Below are 24,044 nucleotides of genomic sequence, written 5' to 3'. Positions count from 1 at the left end.
TTTACATTATTCCCTTTATCATGTATCTGTACACTGTGGACAGCTCAAATATAATCATGTTCTGTCTTTCAGCTGACTCATTAGCATGCAACAAAAGCTTTTCACTGTACCTTGACAATAAACTAAACTCAAACTCAGAAACAATGAAGGTGGTGAGGCTGCCATTGTTTTTTAAAATAAGTTAAATTATCCTTATTTCTTGTGGTTGGGGACAGTACTACAGGAAAGAACACAGCATCTTTGGCATCTGACAAGACCCCTAGCACCGTGGGGTTAGTGCTGGCATCGTGGATTGCCTTCCACTACCCTACTTATACTTCCACATGTGTTATACAAACTCTCAGTTTATACTGGTGAATTTTATTCCAACGTGATGTCCAAGATGCCTATTTAGAGGATAATGTGTCAAGTAGAACGACTAAAATTTAGTAGATGGTGACTGTCCAATATTGGTGTTGAATTTGACACCGTGATCCGGTTAACAACCCACCACAATCTTTACAAAGATTGTAAAAGTTGTTTATTGCATCCAATTAGTGATCAACCACATTGTAAAGTCAGAATTTTATAAAATGAATGAAAATATCCAGAGTATTACAAAGATGATGACACTGACGTTAGTTATTGGTAGTGCACATCGGAAACTCAAATCCAGTTACGAACAAGCTTGTGATATAGACATGCCACAAGGACCAAGTGGCCACTGGAGCAGGTTAGGGCACCGAGAGTTCGATTCACTCCACTTAAAGTAACGCGCAGGCCAATCAGGGGAAAGAAGAACTAGACAACCAGGTCAAAGTCATCTCTCTGGGGGACAAAACAGAAAGAAAAAGTAATGAACATCTTCCAATGTTGCAATAATCAATAAATAAAAATTGAAATATAGAACAAAACGTTAATTTCAAATATATACTAGCTCAACCTAAATATTTAAAGTTAAAAATACTGTAAATTTATCAGAGGCCAGGCTAAAGCGAGCAGTATAATTTCACACCAACACCATCAGTTCAGATAATTAACTTTACAGGTCACCTTCCCCTTATCCCAAAAGTCCACCTGCAAGACCAGTACCTTGGGCTGCTCAAATGCAGCTTCCATCTGCATTTTTGTTTCATCTCTTTTCATTAATAAATTCAAGAGTGATTAGAATCATAGAGCATGGTTCAGATCACAAAGCAGCAAATGAATGACCTCGGAAACAGAGTAAATGCTGATAAGAAAGTGAATACTACTGCCAGAATTTCACAACAAGCTCCTGTGAGTAGATTATAATGGAAATGATTTGGTAATCTAGTTTGGAGATGTTAATTGTAGGAAGAGTGTTGGCCAGCACACCTTAGGACCATTATTTTCTTTAAAGCCATCACAAACTATTTTTGCATTGAAGCAAAAACTAAGTGTGCAGGCAGGCATGCATTTAATAAATATTTTATCTGACAAATAGCACTTCAGAAAATGCAGCATTTACCTAAAACTAAGTGTCAGTCGAGGTGTCTCCTAGAGCTCAAGTCCAGATGCGGGACTGAAAGCAACCAGTGAATTAAAAGTGTTGTGGAATTGAGGCCAATTCCACTTGAGTCCATGTCCAGCATGAGTATTCACCATAACCCTCCTAACTCAAGCATGTTGATTATTATTTCACAATGCTAACTCCTTGATCTACACAACCATACATATGACTGAAGCTTTTCTAGAGCTACCGATCCAAATCAACTGCAAGCCAATTATCAAGATCCTCCCAAGAGAAAAATAATTGACGCTGTTAATTGGTGAATTTTAACATTAGACTAAACCACACAGCCTGGTGTATAGCAGATGGTATGCTGGTTTCAAACATCAGCGTAAAACAGAATACTAAATTCCACCTATTCTAGACATATCTCGTCAACTGGCAGGTTCAAGACCATCAGGAAAGAAATACTTCAGAAGATGATGGTGCTTGAATTCTTACCTCTTCATTATACTCCATTACATGTCGTTTGATCTTTGAAGAGTCCACCCAGGTTATAAAGTCTTCCATATTTCTGTAAGTTCAACATGAGAACAATAGGCACATTAACAGAGACAGTCAAAAAATATTTTAATTATCCAGCACCAAGGTTAGTAATTCCAGTCTTTTAGCTGCTATCATCAGAATTGCCAGTCATACACTGCTTGGTCCCTCTGTTCCCCACACATTATTGTGTGGCTGTTCCACACACTTTCCCCAGCAGCAGCAATGAACAGCTGCCCACTAACCAAACTATCACCTCTTCAAGGACAACTCTTATCAGCATTGTCTCCACACCAACTCAGCGATCCTCGTCTAGGAAAGGTGGTATTCAAATATGGCATACTGAGACAATGGCAAATTTTGTCATTGCCGTCCGCCTTCACTCTCAAGATACCGAAAAAGATCCTGGTTTTGAGGTCTTGTCATGGATTTTTACTGAACTTTGGGCTAAATGGCAAGCCAACAAACCTGCCACTGATCTCAATCTGCTTGCCTTCAGTGATCCTCCTAGTCCATGTTTGGATGAAACAGAGATCTTGCCCAACCTTTGCCTTCACTAACAAGCTATGGTTACAACTGTTTCCACAGACCATATAAAGGGAAAAGTTCTTAATCTGGTATTTCTCTGAGTAAGTCCATCTGCACCCAGAAATACTGGTCATGTCCATCTACTTGTCCGATTGCAAATCAAAGCATGCACCATCCTCTACTACCCAACTAAACAGAATATGATGAATCAGCCACCACATAAAAATGGTCTTATGCTATTAATAACTGCCTGAAGAACTCAGTCCTTGCCACTAGGAGGAAGCATGTCCTTTATAACCAGGATTATCACACTGCTGCGCATTGTACATTCTGACGTAGAGGGGTGGATCCAGCGCAGAAACCCTGGAAGCTCCTCAGGGAACTACGGGCATTTCTCTGTGCAAGTCTGGGATTCCTATGCAAGTCCTGAAATTGGTGACCAGTTTGCATACTATTTCCTAGGTGCACCTTTGTTTTGGACAACACAAAGTCTATCAATGTAGCACAGGTTTACTGCAGGTCCCCGGCACAAAAGGGAGGGAATCTGTCTGCTGAACTAACTAGACTGACGAAGGAACAACAAATCCATTCATTTTAATAGATAGGAAAAGGTGGAAAGGACAAACTCATCAATAATTAACATTCTTTTAATTGAGCTTAATAATTGAAAGTATTTATCAAAGTGTTTTTTGTTTTTAACTGTTAGTTTAGTTTTACTTTAGTGTTTTGGAAACTTTCTTAAAAATTGTTTCATTAACTTTTAATAGTTTATGAATAGCTTTAAATTCTTGAAACAATCAGAGTTCATTTTCTCCCAACTTGCCATATCTTAGTTGGCTGTCAGGTTTATTTCATGACAGGGCTTATTCATTGATACGATAACAGCTCAATTTTCTTCCGATGAAAGATCCATCACCGTTCTCTCTCTCATATGAATACAATGATCTCTAATTCCCCCCCCCCCAAACTAGTTAATTTGATTATAAAACAAAATTGAAGCCTTTAGTCCATGTCACATTTGCTTCGTGACCCCCTGCTCCCAATTGCAATTTCAAAGGGCCTAGATGCCTGCAGGCTGCTGAACAGATTCTGCCAATGTTCTCTAGTACAGCCTTCGCCCCATCAAGGCAACAGCATCTATCATCAAGGATTCACACCATCATGTTATTACCTTTGTCATGTATTTGTACAATGGCTTGATTGTAGTATTATCTTTCCACTGATTAGTTAGCACACAAAAGCTTTTCACTGTATCTCGGTTCACGTGACCATAAACTAAACTCAAACGCCTACAAATCTGTAGGTCTTTGCAGCATGGGAGGAAACCGGAGCACCCAGAGAAAACCCACACAGATCACGGGGAGAACGTACAAATTCTGTACAGACATCACCCAGTCTGATATGGGTAAATTATGCATTACAAACCTCAATGATCTGTAGTGTGTATAGTGATGTATCCTCTGAAATGCCCCAAGATAGAGAATCTCAGAGATTCATCACTTTGCTCCGACAAAGATTAGTTTTAAATGACAGCCCCCCATCTCTCCATACAACTCCGACCGGTCGCTGAATAGAAGTAGCAGGGCAAATCTGCATCCTTAGAATCAACATCTATTTCTCTGCCTCACTGCCAACCATCTGACCACTTTAAGGATATATGTATTCATCACCTTTAAGTAGGAACTCTTCAGAGACCTTTCAATGAATCTCCCGTATCCGTTCACAAGCTTCAGCTCAAGGATAATTTTACAACCCATATTTGCACCTCCCTCTTCTCAGTTCCAGTTGCACCAGATGTCTCTGCACATCAAGTTCAGAGTTCCAGCCACTGCTTCCTGTACCATCCATGTTCCACCCCACCATATCTCAATGACTCTACCTTCTGTACTCTTCAATAGCTCAACCCCAACACCGACTCTCTCTTTTCATCTCCCTCACTCCACCACTGTAAATCACATGATCAAGAGGGGGCAGCATATTGGCACAGCGATAGAGTTGCTGCCTTACAGCGCCAGAGACTCGGGTTTGATCCCGACGAAGGGTGATGTCTGTATGGAGTTTGTACTTTCTCTCCGTGATCTGCAAGGGTTTTCTCTGGGGGTTCCGGTTACCCCCAAACTCCAAAGATGTACAGGCTAATTGGCTTGGTAAAGTTGTAAATTGTCGCTAATGTGTGTAGGATAGTGTTAATGTACAGAGTGATCATTGGCCTGTTTCCAGGCTGTATCTCTAAACTAAACTAAAAGTTACTAACCAACACTGAATACCTCTTTGTCTAGTTTGATTCACCTTTCCTGCTTTGAATAAGTCCTGCTACGCCCTCCTCTTAGAAGTTAGCTGTCATGCCCAATTTTGATCTAATGGCTCCATGTATTAGCTGTCCATCACATGATCTGCCTCCTGACAGTAAAGTTCTCCGAGGCAATTTGCTATATTAAAGCGTAGTGTGTAAACGGGTTGGTCTTTAAAAGCCAGAGGACTGAATTACAAATTTAAAGGAACAGATTGGAGATAAAAACAAGAAACTGTGAAACAAAGACATCTTTCACGCACCTACCACAAAAACACGCATGAAAGAGCTGGACGTGACAAAAATAGTGTTATCAAAAAATTTTGTCCAGGGGTAAAAGAGGGGTTTTTTTTAAATCAAGTAAAAGGATCTTTAGTTTGTAAGTGCAGATTTCAGATACGTACTCCAAATTGTATAAATTCATAATACAAGCTATGATTTCATTTTGGAAATAAAGTTATTCCGATATTTATAATCCAGATACATTAAATTATTGTGAGGTTTATAGATTATAAATTTGGTAATGGGAGGCAGGAAGAGGGTTAAAATCATGGCTCAAATGTTTCTGTGACATCTGATCTCATACATGGATTCTGGCATCTAAGCAGCCTCCTTCAGCTGGAAGGGGAAATTAGTGAACCGCCGATTACTTCTCAGCTTCAAGACAATAAGTCCCTCTATGCTCGAGCAGCCACAGGGAGGTTTTGCTGTGGGAAACTGTAGCTTGAACCAGACGTTGAAACATAACACAGAAGTGGTTCAAATGTCAAAGAATGCTGGGACTCGAGCCTGCGGCCCACAGGCTTGTCTGTAAACCTGGAAGCTTGTGTTCCTAACCTTGCTCCCTCCGAGAACCACCGGGGTGAGGGGAGTGCAAAGCATCCTCATTGTGGGTGCTAAGCAAGAGGAGAAGAGGCCAAGTAATGCAACATTAAAGAGGGGGACCAGGGTTTAAATCCAGCAGAATTCAACTTGAGACACAAGGAACTGCAGATGCTGGAATCGTAAGGAGAACGCAATGTGCTGGAGTAACTCACAGAATCTCTGCAGGACATGTCTCCAGAGATGCAGTCTGACCTTATGAGTTACCCCAGCACTCTGTGTTCTATGCAAAATTTAATCTAACTTCTATGCAAACTTTCCTCTATTTATTGGCTACAAGGACATCAGACAAACTGAGTGCAGAAAATCCTATTCCAAACCATAATGGCAGTGGGCCCATAATTTCAATGCACTGAAAAATTGGCTGTTGCTGGACATGGAAATATCACCGTTCAACACAATGTGGTTTAATGCAGCAAATGAATTTGAGACCAAAGCCTCTTAATTTCATCTGCTGTTCTCAAACCATCCTGAAGTATAGGTCAGCTACCCATATTTGATACCAATCGCTCAGAGAAGCTCCATATTTGAACAACATTGCTCAGAACGACTGTGAATCCACATGGCAGATTTTATCAAGTTAGTAACTATGAGTTAGCATCTTCTGAGCATTTTACCAGAGTGCTCCAATAATTGGCACTACCTGCCGACATCTACACTCACTCCACCAATACAAAATGTCAATTGTGTATGCTTCCCATTTCCTGGAAAAAAATTTTCAGAACGTTCATTAAAACTGCATCTGCTAATACACGGCTTTTTTTCCAAGCTGGATTCTGCTTCTGTCGTAATTCTGTCTGGATTACACCATCTACATTTACAGCTCTCTCTTCCCGAGATAAGCATTGGAAAGAAGTGGAAGCACATGAAACAAAAGGTGCTTTTCAGCTGAGCAGATCAATCAGCATTCAGAAAGGAGGTAGATTTCAGCAAAAGTGAAAGCCCTTTACCAACATTCAAGATCTGCTGCAATTTTCCAGGCTTTGGTTTTTATTCCATGTTTTTCAAGCATTCACAGTTGTTTTTAATAGCTTCCTGCCAGTCCTGTCCATAATGAGATAAGATTTCCCTTATTTTTTTATTCACTATTGGCGAACATCTGCTCAACAGAATTCCATAACCTACATACACACAGCTGTTAATCTTACAGGCACAGCTGAAGAAATGTTGAAACTGCATAAACAAAATTTAATTTGCAGCACCAAGGTTGACATTCCACAAATATATTGAGTACTGAGGAAGATCATAAACTTGAACTATTAAATTACGTTGGAGACGTGTTAGGAGGAGAATCAAATATTTTGCACGGTTCTACCAATTATCTTAGATAATTCTTCCTATGTATTGGGTACTGCATTGTTTTTTTTTTTAAATGGGGATTGATAGGTTTATGATTAGTAAGGGCGTCGAAGTTTACTCGGAGAAGGTAGACAAATGGGGTTGAGATGGAAAAATAGATCAGCCATGATCCAATGGTGGAACAGACTCGATGGGTCGAATAGCCTAATATTTTATGGTTTCGTTTAGCGATACAAGCAGGAAACAAGCCCTTCGACTCACCGAGTCTGCACCGACCAACGATTACACATACACTAGTTCTATCCCACATTCTAGGGGCAATTTTCAGAAGGCAATTCACCTACAAACCTGCACATCTTCGGAATGTGAGTGGAAACCCGTGCGCCTGAAGAAATCCCACAATGATGACAGGGAGAACATATAAACTCCGTCCATTCGTGGTCAGGAGTAAACTGCGTCTTTGGAGCTCTGAGGCAGCAGACCTTACCTCTGCATTACTGCGCCACAGGGTCTTCCTGTGACTAACAACAGGAGCTGTAGAACTGGGTTGGAGGTATGGGAGCAGGCTTGATTTGCTTTATCAAACTTGTGGAAAGAGGAGTTACAAGAGGAAAATGAATAAGAAGTAAAAGGGCAAAGAATCATGCGACAATACTGAGCAGCAGTATGGAGGAAATAGCATCAATTTAAGTCTGCTGCTAAAAAAAGTGAATGACTAGAAAGGCTTTGTAATGAGTAAGATTTTGACAGATCTCACTGTTGTCATTTTACCTTTTCCTTTTAAGTATTTGTGCACAAATACAATTTAACTTGGCTTTTTTCACCCTTAAGGTTTCTAAGAAACAAGTGTCACATCCTTTTATTGAGATACTGCAAAGTGCAGTTGGCTGGAGTTAGCACGTTTACAAAACACTCCTTTCCTGTTAATGCTGCAGAACGCTACAAGTTCTTGCCTTGTCTAGAACATATATTATGACTATTTCATGGGGTGACAAATAAAAGATAGTTATCAGGTTGTGACACAACAGAGTGCAGTGCATCACTGCAATCCATGGTTCAATCATTTTTCCCTTGTGTTTCCATAGATTTCCGATTTAAAGAAAAAACAACTGCAGTTGTAAGGCCACAGTTGGAGCACTGTGTACAATGCTGTTCACTATATATAGTGTAATTAGATTGAATAGCAAGCAAAACTAAGTTTTTCTCTATACCTCGGTACATGTGACATTAATAAAACTATCCTAGTAGCAGTTCCTGAACAAGGTGATGTGAGATTTCAGGCTTTTGTACCTCCTGTGCCTGATGGCAAAAACAAATTATATATCATAATCATAGAAAATCGGCATAGAACCGTACAGCTCAGAAATAGGGCCATTCAATTCTCCTTGCCCATGCCACCTGTGATTCCGATCTACACTAATCTAACCGGCAGCTTTAGGCACATATCTCTCGGTGACCTTCGTATCTAAGTACCTGTCCTAATGCCTTTCAAACCCACTCATTGGGTTGCATTGCACAGGCAAAGCGCACTGTGAGGCTTAGCACCAAATCATAACTGATTCATTCACTGAACCTCGGTAGTTTCACCATCCCTCAGGTCCTTGATAAGGTGTTGACTAAGACTCGCATTGACCAATGGCTTCTGTAAAATTGATCCGAGTATGTAGGATGCGAAAGTGGGATAACATAAGATTATTCCACAGGTGATTGGAGGTCAGGGCAGACTCGGTGGGCTGAAGGGCGAGTTTAGGGATGGCACAAAGACCCAGGATAGATGCTGACTACTTGTGCTGTCTGTATGGAGTTTGTACGTTCTCCCTGTGACCATGTGGGTTTTCTCTGGGTACTCCGGTAGGTCAATTGGCTTCTGAAAAAAATTATAAAAATTGTCCCTAGTACATAGGATAGTGCTAACGCGGGGTGGATGCTGGTGTTTCCATGCTGTATCCACTGTGATTTATGAACCACTATTGTATAACGTTAGTACCACCACCAATGTAAAGCACTTTGGCCAACGAGAGTTGTTTTATAAATGTGCTATATAAATAAAAATGACGACTTGACTTGACTGTATCTGTAAATTCTAAACAGTTGGAGATCCATGTTTCATTCCATGTGTTGGTAAGTGCATGCTCTTAACATCTTTCTGCCACAACACCAGATCACTCTTTCTCAGAGCTGTTGTGCCTCGCAGCCCCACTTCATTCTCAGCTGCATTTTGTGCTGCATCAAGTGACTTTTTCCTTCCTTTCTGACGTCAGAGATCATAAGCTACAGAGCTATTGGATTCCAGTATCCTTCTGATCCTTTAGCCTCTTGTGCCACCCTCCAACCCCAATCTCTTCACCCAAGTTCCACCCCTCGTGTATTTTCCTCATCCTTTCCAATCCCAAACAATGGGCTCTCAGCAGAACCTCGGCTTTGGACTCCCCTACATTCCCTTCTTACTGAATTCAACGTTTAATATGACATCTTCTGATGAAGGCCATAGACGTGACAAGGCAACTATCTGTTTATTTCCATATTGCGTTGTTTTTATTCAGCATTTTCTTGCTTTTATACAGTTTTTTTTTCCAATGAAATTTCAAGAAGTTGATTTGATACTAGTAAAGATGTCGAATAACATGAGTTAGAGCAGGGCATAAGTTCAGTTCCTTCCTGTAGTCTAAGGAAATACACTCATTCAGTTCTGAGCAAAGTAGATGTTATCAAGAATCATTTATTAAAAGAAATAGATGCATCATTGAAAAAGTACACATGCAAATCAAAAAACTCAGGTAAAGATAATTACTTTGAATTGCCGATTAATCATATCACACCAATAATCATGCTCACATACAGCAAAAAAATTATCTTATAGAGGTCAAGGATGACTTGCATCTGCTCAGTTTCTCTGGCCGCAGATAATGTTTACAAGGCTTCTGTGTGAGCCACAGGCTGTTATAGGCGAGGTTACTGCCGTTTGACTGAATGGATGACTGGGTATTAAGAGGGGGTCTGTGATTCTTGCGCCATTTTCACTGGAGGTCCACATGCAAGTTTCTTGATGCCATTCCTTTACCATTGAGAACATTCATGAGACAGATCCCCACAGGTTTTCAAAGGAGGCTTTGAGAGCATCCCAAAATGTATTCCTCTGTCCTTGGTATTTACTTGGAGGATGGTGTCTATGTCAGAAGTCTTGTGTTGAGTTTGTGATTATGTCACCTTCTGAGTGCCATTTGAGCTTTAATGCTGGAGAGGACACTGACATGGGTTTAGTTAGTTTGCTAATGGAAGCTTTTGCAGAGATGTATTACTTGTACTTCTCCAGAGATCTGAGACACCCATTGTAAGTCTTTGAAGAATACAGGATGCACTTGCCTGACTTTCTGCCCCCACTGCTCTTCCAGCTTTCTCCTCCCTATTACAGACAATCTGAAGAAGGGCCTGACCTGAAACGTGTCCTATCCATGTCTTCCAGAGATGCTGCCTATTCCACTGAGTTACTCCGGCACTTTGTGTTGTTGCAAACCAGCATCTGCAGGCTGTGGTGCTGACATTGCATTGCTTCTTGACTGATACAATAAAAATTATAATTATATAGTCACCAGAGGGCAGCAAAGCATAGGCAATGCTGCAGCTACTCTTCATAGGATCATTTTAACCAATTGACATTGCATCTGGAACTCAATTAAACCTTCCACAAAGACGATTTGATAGTGGAAAGGGTGGTGTGGAATTAATGCAGGCTGAAAAATATTTTTCTCAAGCTATTTTGATAGAAGTCCTAACAATTTCAATACTATTATCCACCCACTCAACATTAAAATTTCCATTCCAACACTCAAGTTTCCACTGAGTAATATCTTGATAAATACCTTGCAAATTGTTGATCGCAGCAAAACCGATTTTGAGATGTACAATCTCATATTCCTGGAACTGCCACCTTCTAGAAACAAACTACAGATGCTGGTTCACACAAAAGGACACAAAGTGCTGGAGTAAATCAGCTGGACAGCCAGCATTTCTGGAGAACATAGACAGGTGGCATTTTGGGTTAGGACCCTTCTTCAGTGATTATTGGAAGGAGGGGGTGAGGGGTGGGGGATGGGGGGGGGGGGATGGGGGGTGGGGGGAAGAAAGCCTGGAGAGACGAGAGGTAGGGCAAAGTATGGCAGGTAATGCCCTTCTGTAGATCCCTTCTGTTTCCACAGCTTCTGCTGAAAGGTGGCTTCTCTGTCAGTGCAGAGTCAATAGTTCATATCAGATAGCTTTGTGGTCACACATTTCAAGACACACAGGCAAGATTAATGGAGGGCCTGCAGTACAGAGTGCAGTACATCACGAGAATGAAACTGAAGAGATCTGCTTGTCCTTCTGATACATGTTTATGTTAATGATCTTCAAGACCATTTAACGAGTAGAGATTTTCCAATAACTTTGGTACACTTTCTCTCTCTTCCTCAACCAACACCAACTTCAAAGACGTACAGATATGTAGGCTAATTGGCTTGGTAAATGTAAAAATTGGCAGATAATCAGAAGGACAGTGAAACTAGTCGGAGAACTAGGGTGGGGGTGCGATGGCGAGAAGGAAAGCAAGGATTACTTGGAGTTAGAGAAATTAATATTCATATCCACTGGGGTGTAAGCTGCCCAAGGGAAATATGAGGTGCTATTCCTCCAATTTGCATGGGCCTCATTCTGACAGTGGAGGAGGCCCAGGACGGAAAGGTCAATATGGGAATGGGAGGAGAAGTTAAAGCATTTAGCAACCGGGAGATCGCTTATGCCCAGGTGGACCGAGCGGAGGTATTTAGGACTGAGCGGAGGTATTTAGTGAAACGATCGACAAGCCTGCGCTTGGTCTCACTGGTATATAGGAGTCCATACCTGGCACAGCAGATACAGTAATTGAGGTTGAAGCAGGTGCAAGTGAAATGCAGGTGCACCTGAAAGGACTGTAGGGAGTCGAGGGAGGAGGTATAGGGAAAACTGTTGCATCTCCTGCAGTTGTGGCGGAAAGTACCTGGGGAGGGGGTGGTTTGGGTGCGAAGGGATGAGTTGATCAGGGAGCTGCAGAGGGAATGGTCGCTGCGGAAAGCGGAACAAGGAGTTGGGAAAATGTGGCTAGTGGTGGGATCCCATCGGAGGTGGCGAAAACGGAGGAGGATTATGTGGCATATGCGACGGTTGATGGAGTGAAAGGCGAGGACTAGAGGGGAGGGGGAGCAAGAGTGAAGCAGCGGGATACCGAGGAGAACCATGATGGAAGAGGTAAACCCCCATTCCCTAAAGATGTCTGGTATGGAACACCACATCTTGGGCATAGATGAGGCGCAGATGGAGGAATTGGGTATAGGGGATAAAATCATTGCAGAAGGCAGGGTGGGAAGAAGTGCAGTCTAGATAGTTGTGGGAGTCAGTAAGTTTATAATAGATATCAGTAAATAGTCTATCTCCTGTGTCGGTGGGGGCGCTGCAAGCCGGCGCCCTGTCAGCGGCGTATCCGGTTTTTTTCAACTTTTTTTGTTTGTTTAGTATGTTTTAAAGTATGTTTTTTGTGTTTCTTTGTGTGTCTTGTGTGGGGGTGGTGTGGGGAATTGAGGAGGAAACCGTTCCGGTCGCCTCCTCCATGGAGAGGTGACTTTTTCCAGGCCGTCTCCCCGTGGCCTAACAGCAAGGATTCGGCGCGGCCTTTCCCGGAGACGCGCCCGGGGCTTCAGCGGCGGGCGCAGCGTGGACTCTTGGCGTGGAGCGGAGGGGAGCGCTCCTTTTCGCTGGCCCGCGGCAGCCGGCAGCCTGAAGCCGCGGTCTGCAGCGTTCCAGTTGGCGCGGCGTCCGCAGCCCAGGATCCCTCGTGGGGGACCCGGGGGAAGAAGAAGCTTCCACCGCCGGCCCGCGGCCCACTTCTACCGCAGACCCGGCGTGAACTTACCATCACCCCTGGAGGGGAGCTTCGACCGCCGGCCCTGCGGTCTGCGGTGCTTCTGGCTGCCGCGGGGACTTTAAATCTTCGACCGCCAGCCTGCGGCCTACAAAAACCTAAAGCCACGGTCTCCGGTGGGGAAGATCCAATCCTGGACTGACTCTGGACTCTGGTCTCGACCACGGGGGGAAATGGAGGAGGACTGGCCAAATTTTGTGCCTTCCACCACAGTGATGAATGCTGTGGTGGATGTTTGTGTTAAATTTTTATTATGTATTGTGTGTTCTTTATCATTGTACCGCTGCTGACAATTTAATTTCACTTGCACTTTATGTGCAATGTTGATGAATAAAACTGATTGTATTGTATTGTGTTGTGATAGAGAAAGTGAGATCAAGAAACGGAAGGAGATGTTGGTAATGGTCCAAGTGAATTTGAGTGCAGGATGGAGTTCTGTATGGGTATAGGAGGTAGTCCCGATGCAGTCGTCAATGTAGCAGAGATAGAGTTTGGGGATAGAGTCAAAAAACTTGCCACTTCTGCAATACGGACATCCCCTTCATCAAACTCAATTGCAGGCATAAATTCTAAGGGATCCCTGGCATCCAACAACAGCAAACCACAATTAATGCTTTTCTTAGACCACAAACACCAGCAATTTTAACCTGTATATTAAATATTTTACACAATGTGAAGTGATGAATCACAAGATTAAGACAGAAACTTAAATAGGAAATATAAAAGTTAAGTTAAATTCCATTTAACTTGACTGGACTTTTGTGATTGACTCGACTTTTGTGCCTTCCATCACAGTGGGAAGTGCTGGTTTCACTGTGGTGGATGCATGTTGAAATGTATATGTTGTGTTCTTTCATTCTTGCTAGGAGAGGACTGCTCATCTGCCTAGCTTACTTATGAGTAAAACTGCATCATGATGAACGGCCAACACAGCATCAGGATTTCAGCCCCTGATTATACTGCATCAACTCTCTGGCCAGAGCTAGTACGGTAGCTTGGGGACGGAAGAGAGTGGCAGGACATCATGAAGCAGATGGCACCACTCAACCCTGAGTTGGAGTCAACACCATAGATAGATAGAAATTCCATTATATTGAAAATCCACTACATTGGCATCATCAAAATAATGACAGGGTTTAAAAACCATCCCTTGCTCCCACATTACGCTAACTATAAAGCCCAAGTATTAAAGCAAATTTCCATCTTCATGAGCTGTTTAAGTAGGTTCATGGGGATCATCATATTAAAAGTTGCGTCATTTCTCACTTTCACACAAATGACAGGAAATATCAACTGATAAGGAAACAATGCTAAAGTCAAATTTAGTTCGCAAACGAGAATAACTACCTAGAGTTCAAACGGTTGATGTTGGGGAAACTGAATGATTTCCACCTCCATCACCCAACCATTGGCAAACATCAAAGACTTTCGGGTGATATTTACTGGTTACTCTAAACTGCGTCTTTCTCCAGCAACAGATTTTACTCAAAAGGACATTCCCATGCTCACTCATTCAATCTTTGTCTGAATTTTCACAACTTTCATCAAGAAGCCCCTGGAACAAGTATGTCACTTCCGGTTAATTTTGTATTATTACTATAATACTAAAACTCTTCCTATTGTTTGTGTTTGTGCCGACGATGTGTCAATCTGTTTTTCCTATCTTTTTTCCAAACGCTAGGCCACAGCCGGAAGAGTTACCCATTTTCACATATCCTACTCACATTTTTCCCATTGTGGCCATAAACATCTTCCCATCACATTCCCACCTGTATTTCTGATGATATCAACCCTAAAAAGTTTTAAAAACAGCCACAAAAACTCACCCATTTCTGAAACAAAAAACCCAAGTGACATCACAATGCACTCGCAAGACAGGACAGGACACTCCGGGAGGGAGGGGTACTACAGCGCTCGTGCAGCGACTCATGCCGCGAGCCCTGGCTGGAGCCAAGCCTGCTGCTCGAGCTGGAGTGACAGCCAAGCCCGGGGTTTGGGATGGGGGCATGATCGGAGCAGAGAAAGAAGCCGCCGCTGGAACCAAGGATGAGCCTGGATCCGAGGTCAAGAACGAGCCCGAAGATGAAGTCGGTGCCTGCACTAGAGCCCAGCGGCGGCTGAGCTGACAGCTGGAGTCTACAGCCGGGGCTGGGCGCTGCTCTACGACCTGGATAGGTCCTGGGACAGGGAATGGGAGTAATGGGAGTGAGGGGAGGAGGATGAGGGAAATGAGGAGGGAGATGGGGTGGGGAGTGGGTGTAGAGGAGGCAGATGGAATGGGATGGAGGGAGATGCCCACCTCCCTATCTACGCTCTCTACCCCCCTCCCTCTCTACCCCCCTCCACCCACTCTACCCCCTTCCCTTTCCCTCTATCCTCCTCCCTCTCTGCCCCCCCACTCCCTCCCTACCCCCCTCCCCTCCCTATTCCCCTCCCTAACCCCCTCCTTCTCTACTCTCCCTTTCTTTTTACCCCCCCCCTCTCTCTAGGGAGTGAAGAGGAGGAGGAGGGAGTGCTGGGGGATGAGGAGAAATAGCCGCTCCTGCGCAGTTGAGGTCTATGCGTGAGTGGTGCAATATTGCGTTGGGGGAATGGGGTGCATTGGGGGAAGGGGTGCGTTGGGGGAAGGGGTGAGTGGTGGAACCAACGGGTCTGCACTTGGTCTAGTGGACATTAAAGTCAGTAGGAACTGGTTCAAGAATATCAAAATGTACATCACTTTGGATTTTAGAAATATTTTTTCAGGATCTAATAAGGTCATTAGCAAGGCCATAGTTTATGTTCATCCTGAATTATCAAAGAAGATGACGACAAACTACTTTCTTGAAGCAGGTGGGACCTTCTGGTGTTGTTAATGTTGGGGAGGGAATTTCAAGATTCAGACCAAGTAAACATAAAGGAAGATAATATGGAGGGCAACCTGTAGCTCAGGATATTCCCTTGTGCTTGGAGACTTTGTCCATCTTGGTGGAGGTTGTGGTTTTGGGAGAAGCTTGGGCAAATATTATATTACTACATTATATAGACAGTGCACACTGCGGCCATTGTGGAAGATGTGAATGTTTAATGCTGAATGAAGTACAACCTTGTCCTGGATGGTGTTACACATTTTGCGTGCTGTTTGAACTGCATCCAAACAGGCAAGCGAACACCTTTCAATCACACACTTGATATACACTTGAATGGTTGGGGATTCAGGAAGTGTGGCACTCACCACAAGATATCCACCTTCTGATCAACTCTCACAGCCACAATATTTCTGTTCCCAGTATTCACATTGAATACCCAGAAAATAATAAATCCCCAGAGTATTGATGGTAGAGAACTCGCCAGTGACAATGCCATTGAATAGAAGGTAGATGATGAAATGCTATCTTATTAGCAATGGTCATTGCTTAGCACTTATGTAGCCCAAGCGTTACTTACCATTTATCAACTCATACATGAACATTATCTGGATTATTGCCATTATCGCCAACTTTACTTGCTGGGGAGTTGCAAGTGGAATGCAATATTGTGCAACCAATAGCAAACAATCCCCACTTCTAAACTTGGAATGTTAAGAAGGACATTAATAAAGTAGCTGAACACGATTGAGCTGAGGACTATGCCATGAAGAACTCAGGCAGTGATGCCTTAGGAATGAGATGAAAGAACCTCATCAATTACAACCATCTTCTATGTGTACGGTATGACATCAATCTTTGGACAGTTTCTACTTGCTGCTCACATTCTTTGCCATCTTGATGTCAATGGCTGTCACTCTCATCTCTGGAATTTGGTAACTTTGTCCACATTTGGACCAACCATGTGATGATGTTGGCAGGCACGGAACTCACTATCAAAATGTGGAGGGAACTGGGGGACAGGGGTGACACAATATTTTGGCGGCCGCGCACTCACACACTTGCGCGAGGTTTCAGAGGCTCAATCCAGCGCTAAATTCAGCTCAATTCTGCCTGTCTCGCCGGGTTAACTACAGCCCTGCCTGGACTGAAGGGATACCAGCGCTGCTTCTCTGCGCTGGCCATATTTCCTGCAGGTCCAGGCGGGACAGGCAGAGTTGAGCTGGGTTTAGCGCTGCTTCTCTGCTGTGGGCCTGGGGGTACAGCTCGCGTCTGACTCCCGACGTCTCTGGACACCCCGTGGGGGGGGGGGGGGGGGGGGGGGGGGGGGGGCACTCGGATGGGAACTAGATAGCGCCGGAGACCCGGCCGGGATCGATCCTGGTTGCGGATGAGGCTCCCTCCTCCAATCACCGAGCTCTATCCTCAGTCCCACCCCCCCCCCACTCCTCCCTCCTCCAATCATCACGCCGAATCATCATGTCCCGCCTCCCATTGACTGCTGACAGACGTCTCTCTCGTCCAATCGGCGCCCTCGATCAGCAGTCCCACCTCCACTGTCTCACAGAAAGCAGAGATTTTAAAATCCGGATGACAAAGACTTGGGGGGGGGATGTCCCCCATCTCTCAAAACATGGGGGGGACTCAGTCCCGAGGGTCCCGAGTCGACCCAAAACATTACCTACCCCTTCCCCTCTAGCCCCCCGGGTTTTCCGCCCCTGGACGTTGGCACCTGGTGTTTAGACCAATTGGCCATTAGCAAGTACATAGCGGTATAGTAAGTGCCACTTGATCCCAAAGACGCAGAAATTGAAAGGATAAATGGCTGCTATAAATTGCCCAGTGTGCAGGCGAGTCATAGAATCTGACATACGTTTAGTTTAGTTTAGAGATATAGCGTGGAAACTGGCCCTTCAGCCCACCGGGTCCGCGCCAACCAGCGATCCCCGCATATTAACACCATCCTATACACACTAGGGACAATTTTTACATTTACCAAGCCAATTAACTTACATACCTGTACGTCTTTGGAGTGTGGAAGGAAACCGAAGGTCTCGGAGAAAACACACGCAGTTACGGGGAGATCTGTACAGACAGCACCCGTAGTCGGGATCAAACCTGGGTCTCCGGTGCTACATTCGCAGTAACTCAACTGCTGCGCCACCGTGCCACCCTTGTTGGGAATGTAGACATTGAAAATGGAAATAACGTACATGGGTATGATGGTTGGCCCAGATTCAGTGACAAAGGGCCCATTCCCATGCTGTACGACTCTATGACACGACCCGAGTCATGCAGCATGAATACATTCAATCTATACTTCTGTGCCAACCATCAAGTATCTACTCACACTCATCCCATTTTATTTTCCCCTCGTCAATGATTGCTTCCTTCACTTTGTTAAAGCTTGAGAGTAGATTGATTATACAGCTATTAGTCAAATTGGATCTGTCTTACTGAATGCGGAGAGGACACACCTGGGAGATTTTTCATATCATTGGGAAGTTAACAGTGTTGTAACTGAACTCAGTGGCTTGGCTCACAGCAGTTTAAAGGCACGTCTTCGTACTACAGCCGGGATGTTGTGTGGTCCAATAACCATTGTTGTATCCAGTGTTACGATGAAACTGGGATGGGATCAGCCATTTAGCATTTCTGACTGAACATTAATGGTTCAGAACTATTTTAAGCACTCTTGTTGGGTTTGCCATCACTAAGGACTTGGGTGTTTTTGCAGCCACCAGCTCCTTTCAGCTGTTTAATTCATCACTATTGTTCACAACAGATCTTTAACTGTATCTGGCGGGGTGAGATTGCTACAGTCTACTTATTGCATGTTGTTTAATATAAATGTAGTTCTACAATGCACCTCACTTTTAACTAGGTTTGGTGTAGCTTCCTACATACTGCCCTGCGTGTTCCTCACTGAACCAATGTTCACGTCTGCTTCAATATGAACAATAGAATGAGACATACTGCAGCCACAAGGTTGTAGATTTCTGCAGCTGACAACGAACGGTCTACAACACTTTCAGATGAGCAGTTTTGAGCTCTTTCAGTCTATCGATTTAGCAGAATATTGTTCCACTTAATGAAATGGAGGTCATCCTTAGTGTGAAGACAGGGCTTGTTCTCCATGAAGACTATGTTGTGGTTACTTCTATTTTTGGACAGATGCATCCATCCAAGGGAGAACTGCGAGGATGAAGCAAAATAGATTTCTCTTGCTCACTTATTTTACGCAATCTATCCGCTATGTCCTTCAGAACTTAGCCAGCTCAGTCAGCGGCAGTAGTACCAAGCCAATTTTGGACATTTAAATTCCCCACGCACCCTAATCCCCTACCCCTTTCACTGTTTCTTCCAAATATAGTCAACAATGATTTGTCAAATGAGAAATAATGCATGTAAATCGGGAAGAGACTCACAATATTTAGTGTGCCATTGAGACTCTATGATGTCCATGTGCTCAACTCCCAGAACTGCTACTTCGCAGCTATATAACGACTATATTACACCTCTGATAGATCTGTCTTGATGGTGGGACATAACGTATAAGGAAATGCAATAGAAGAGTCAGATACCTTATCTATATATTCAATTTGAGCAATCAAAAAAATACTCAAAATGCTAGAGTAACTCAACAGGTCAAGCAGCATCTCTGGAGAACATGGATAGGCAAAGTTTCAGGTTTGGCCCTTCAGTTTAAAGAGGGCCCTGACCAAACACATCATCTATTTATGTTTCTCCAGATATGCTGCCTGGCCTGCTGAGTTATTTCAGCACTTTGTGCCTTATTTTGCACTGTAAAATTTACGGGCCAGCTCTCTCAATTCCTCAGCATTTCCAATGAGGACTTTGCAAAGTTGACTCTGAGTGACTTTGCTATTTTCAAATTCAGACCTAAGGTCAGTCCAGTTTTACACTCTGTTTGAAAGTAGGGGGTTGTTGCATCCAAGTACCTTCAGAGGGCATTTAAGAGTCAACCACTTTGGTAGATTTGGAGTAACAAACAGATTAGATTAGTTAAGGATGGCAGATGTAATCCCCAAAAGGACAACAATGAACCAACCAATTGTTTATTTTGGAAATGTGAAGAATCCAGTAGTTTTGTGACCACTGCTAATGATGACGAATCTTGATTACTCTAGGTCGCCAATGAAGACTTACATCCTGCTGTCGACAATACACTTCGATCTGGATTCCAGAGATGAAATGTCTGGCCCCTGTCCAATTACAAAATAGAATCTGAACACCATTAAATTTGGTCCACATCTCACATGTTTATGCTATAAAAAAATCCAGCTAAGAGTTAATTAGGCACAACTTGAAATAGAAACAATGAGGCACTGTTTTGTGTGGCTTTTAATATGTGTGGGACATGTGCAATTCAACTGCTGCATAAAGGGGGATTACTTTCTAAAACCCATTTCAAATCCAGCATTCACTAGATTATTTCCTACTGCATTATTCGCCATTGGCTTTAATTTTTATATTTAAATTACAAAAGTCATCAAAATTACAAAAGGTAAAAAGCAGTTTAAAGTATATAGAGAAGAATGGTCCACTGAGTTCCTGGGATATTATCTTTTCCTGTATGAGCACGAGTCCTTCCATTCATTTTGTCTAGATCTTGCTCTATTTCATATGTCCAGCTGTCTCAGATCTACACGGATTCCTCAGTTTAAAGAAACAAAATAAACCAAGTCAAGATACTGCCATCCATTTCAGAGTCGTGTGGAGGACAATTTTATTGCCTTTCACAACTTTTATCACAGTTAGCAAACACTGAAACAGCAGCAACACTTTTCATTGTTTCAAATGATAATGAAAGATTACAGAGGTGCAATCAAAATGGGGTGCAAAGTACAGCAAATTTCTGCTCAGTGGATTATCAATCAACAGCAATTGTATACTTTTATCAGGTGAAGGCCAATTATTTGCTGGGAACTAAATACCTCTTAAATTGGCAGAGGATAGACACATGCATGGGTAAAGTCTTTATCTTCACCCTAGACTGCAATAGAGTGTTAACAGTCTCACCCTGAGAATTGTGGCACCACAGCTGGTAGACCTGCTGTCTCACAGTGCCAGAGACCTAGGTTTAATCCTGACCTCGGGTACTATCTGTATGGAGTTTGCACGTTCTCCCTGTGACCACATGGGCTTCCTCCAGGTGCTCCGATTTCCTCCCACATCCCAAAAACACAAGGAGACTATTTGGCCTCTGTAAATGGACTCCAGTGAGTTGGGAATCGATGAGAAAGTGGGATGCAGCAAAAATATCTGCAATAGGTTGACCCGATCCAGGTTTGCATAAAAAGCTGGTTTAATTTTTAAGTACTAAACATATGACAAGTCAACAATAATATTACGATTTCTGTAGACCTGTGAAATGTGGATATATTTTATGCAAATCAGCTGGTGTCAGTTACTCAGTAGAATTGTCAGACAAGATGATTAAGGAGTCAGAGAATATGCTTAGTAAATAACTCCTATTATTTTTCACCACCTCAGATTAATGCCAAATATACTAAATATTTTTCAACTACTACAGGCGACCCCTGACGACATGTCGCGGGTGACCTCTCACCACCCATGGGAGACCGCTCACAACCATACAACCTGTATGGTCATGAGAGATCTCCTATGGTCGTGAGAGGTCTCCAAAGAGTGGTCGCGTCTTTCTGGTCGCTGCTGAATTTTCAACATGTTGAAAATTTAGGCGACCTATGATGGGTGCCGGCAGTCGCCTGTAAAGGTCGCGTAAGTGGGACAGACCCTTAACTGTGTACATCATCGTATAGTGCATATGACAAAAACATTATTTGACTTCCCTACATTACAACTGTCAGGACTCAAAAATAAATGGAACCATTTTGGATGAAAAGCCTTTCTAGTTTCATCAGTAAACTCGTAAACCTATAACATTAATTCCACTTTTCCCTCTCCTGATGATGTCTGATCTCCGAGAATTCCCAGCAACCTCAATTTTATTCACATTTTCATCATCTGCACTTTGTATCTCACAGTTCCAACATATTTTTACTTGTTCCTCCTTCTACTTGCATCTTTCTCAAACATTATTAACAAGCTTTCACTGCCCTCTAAGGTAGCACCATCATTTGCACCAGTCACACTTAGTCTCCACTATCACATTTCCTTTACGGTTTTCACACTCATACTACATGTAAAACATACACTTGTTTCTAGCATTAACTGTTTTTTTTTCTCCGCAGATGCTTCCTGACCTGCGTATTACAGCATTTGTGTTTTTACTTCAGATTTCCAGCATCGGCAGTCTTTTGTTTTCACATCTCATCAAAACCTTGCACATTTGGTAGAGCTGCTGCCACACAGCACAAGAAACCCAGATTCGATCCAGACCTCAGGTGGAGTTTACGCGTTCTCCTTGTGACGGCATGGGTTTCCTCAGGGTGTTCCGGTTTCTCCCAACATCCCAAAGACATACAGATTTGTATGTTAATTGGCCTCTGTAAAATGCCCCATGTGTGTTGGGAGAAGATGTGAAAATGGGATAACATTGAATTAGTGTGAATGGGTGAGCAATGGTGGGTCGTGAATTCGGTGGCCAAAGGACCCGTTTCCATGATGCTTCTCTAAAGTGAAATGAAATTGCAACAAATCTCTCATGGACAAACATCTTTGCAGGGTAAACGTAACACCTACCCACTGGCTTGCAGTGCCGGCATGTTAGTTTTCTGCACAAACATCCAAGTAAAGCAGCAAACATTATCCCAGCTCCTGTGGAAGTTTTACGTGCTTTCTCTGGTAATCCAACAAACAGGGCAATAACTGTCTTGTTTCTAATGAGCTACTTGACTGAGGTTTGAAGGTTCCTCTTGTACTCTTCATCTCAGCCCCACTTATCTACTTTAGACTTTAATTTACACTTAGACTTTAGAGAATCAGCACAGAAATAGGCCTTATGGCCCATCTAGTCCGCACCCACGGCGATCACCCCGTACACTAACACTATCCTACACATTAGGGCCAATTTATAATTTTACCAAAGTCAACTAACCTACAAACCTGTACGTCTTTGGAGTGTAGGAGGAAACCAGAGTACCGGTGAAAACCCACAAGGAGCACGTACAAACTCTGTACAGGGAAGCAGCTATAGTCAGGATCATATCTGGGTCTCTGGTGCTGTAAGGCAGCAACTCTGTGACGCCCCTAGCACACACCCCATGATTCCCTTAATGTCTAAAAAAAATATTTAATTGTCTGAATATGGTCAGTAATGGGACCTCCATAACCCGTGTAGTAAGAATTTCAAAGATTCAATACATTGACTGAAGAAACTTCTCATCTTAAATGGCCAATCCCTTATTTTGAGATTGTAGTTTCTGGTTCAATATTCCAGCCAGGAGAAACTAATTCTGCATCTACCATTTCAAGGCCCTCAGCTTGCTTAATCTTACGAGCCTCATTGCAGTTTCTCCATCATAAGTATATCCTTCTATGGGCAGGACACCAAACTTGAAATACCATGTTCTCGTTGAAGTCGCTCTCGGGCTCGATGTAATTTCAGTAAGATCTCCTTACGTTGTACTCCAATTCTCTTACAATAAAGGCGAGCATACTGTTTGTTTTCTTAATTGATTGTGATACCTGCATGTTAACTTTGAATACAGGGACTGTTGGGTCCCTCTGAATACTAGCACCTTTGAACCTATTAGCATTTTTTTAAAAACAAAATATTGCTCTTCTTTGCTTATACCAAAGGGGTGGGAGATTGCAACCTTCACGTGGTCCGCCCTGTTTCGACGAATGCAATCAACCCAGCGTGCACAATCAAATAAGATCAAATAGAACAAGTTGTCCTACAATTTTAGGCTGTGCACACCATACGCAAGAAGAAGATGTTTAGGAGGATGACCTCACATATTTTTCTGTATAAAATTCCATCTTCCATCTCCTGATCATTTCACTTTGCACATCCCTCCGAACCCTTTCTCGGTTGACCTACAAACACATTTATCATTGGGACACGAGAGGAAAACAGAGTCCCTAAATGGAACTCCCCCGAACAAAGTGAGAATGTGCAAACTTCACAGACAGCAGATCAACACGATGTCCCACTATGTTACCCCAAGATTTGTATCGTCAGCAAACATAAATATATTACACTTGAACATCTCATCCAAAACAGTGATAGACATTGTTCATTGAACCTCTCATCCAAATCAATGATAGGCATTGTTGATAGCTGACGATTTCTGCAGCATTCATCCCAAAAAATATCATGGTTAT

At 43.0% G+C, this 24,044-nt stretch overlaps 1 protein-coding gene across 1 annotated transcript in view; it reads right to left on the bottom strand.

Moving 5' to 3' along the window:
• Window positions 1–503: 503 nt before the first annotated feature.
• The window catches only part of imp3 (IMP U3 small nucleolar ribonucleoprotein 3), a 139,487-nt gene continuing 115,946 nt past the window's right edge, over window positions 504–24,044 (bottom strand). Inside the window, exons 6-7 of the mRNA XM_055642001.1 lie at window positions 1,952–2,024; window positions 504–807 (exon numbers count right to left, since the gene is read on the bottom strand). Coding sequence (XP_055497976.1) covers window positions 781–807; window positions 1,952–2,024 — 100 coding nt within the window. The 3' untranslated portion in view covers window positions 504–780. The remainder of the gene's footprint in view (window positions 808–1,951; window positions 2,025–24,044) is intronic.

The sequence above is a fragment of the Leucoraja erinacea genome, chromosome 10, assembly GCF_028641065.1.
Source record: "Leucoraja erinacea ecotype New England chromosome 10, Leri_hhj_1, whole genome shotgun sequence".
NCBI lineage: Eukaryota > Metazoa > Chordata > Chondrichthyes > Rajiformes > Rajidae > Leucoraja > Leucoraja erinaceus.
This window is presented reverse-complemented; position numbering and strand designations above follow the sequence as displayed.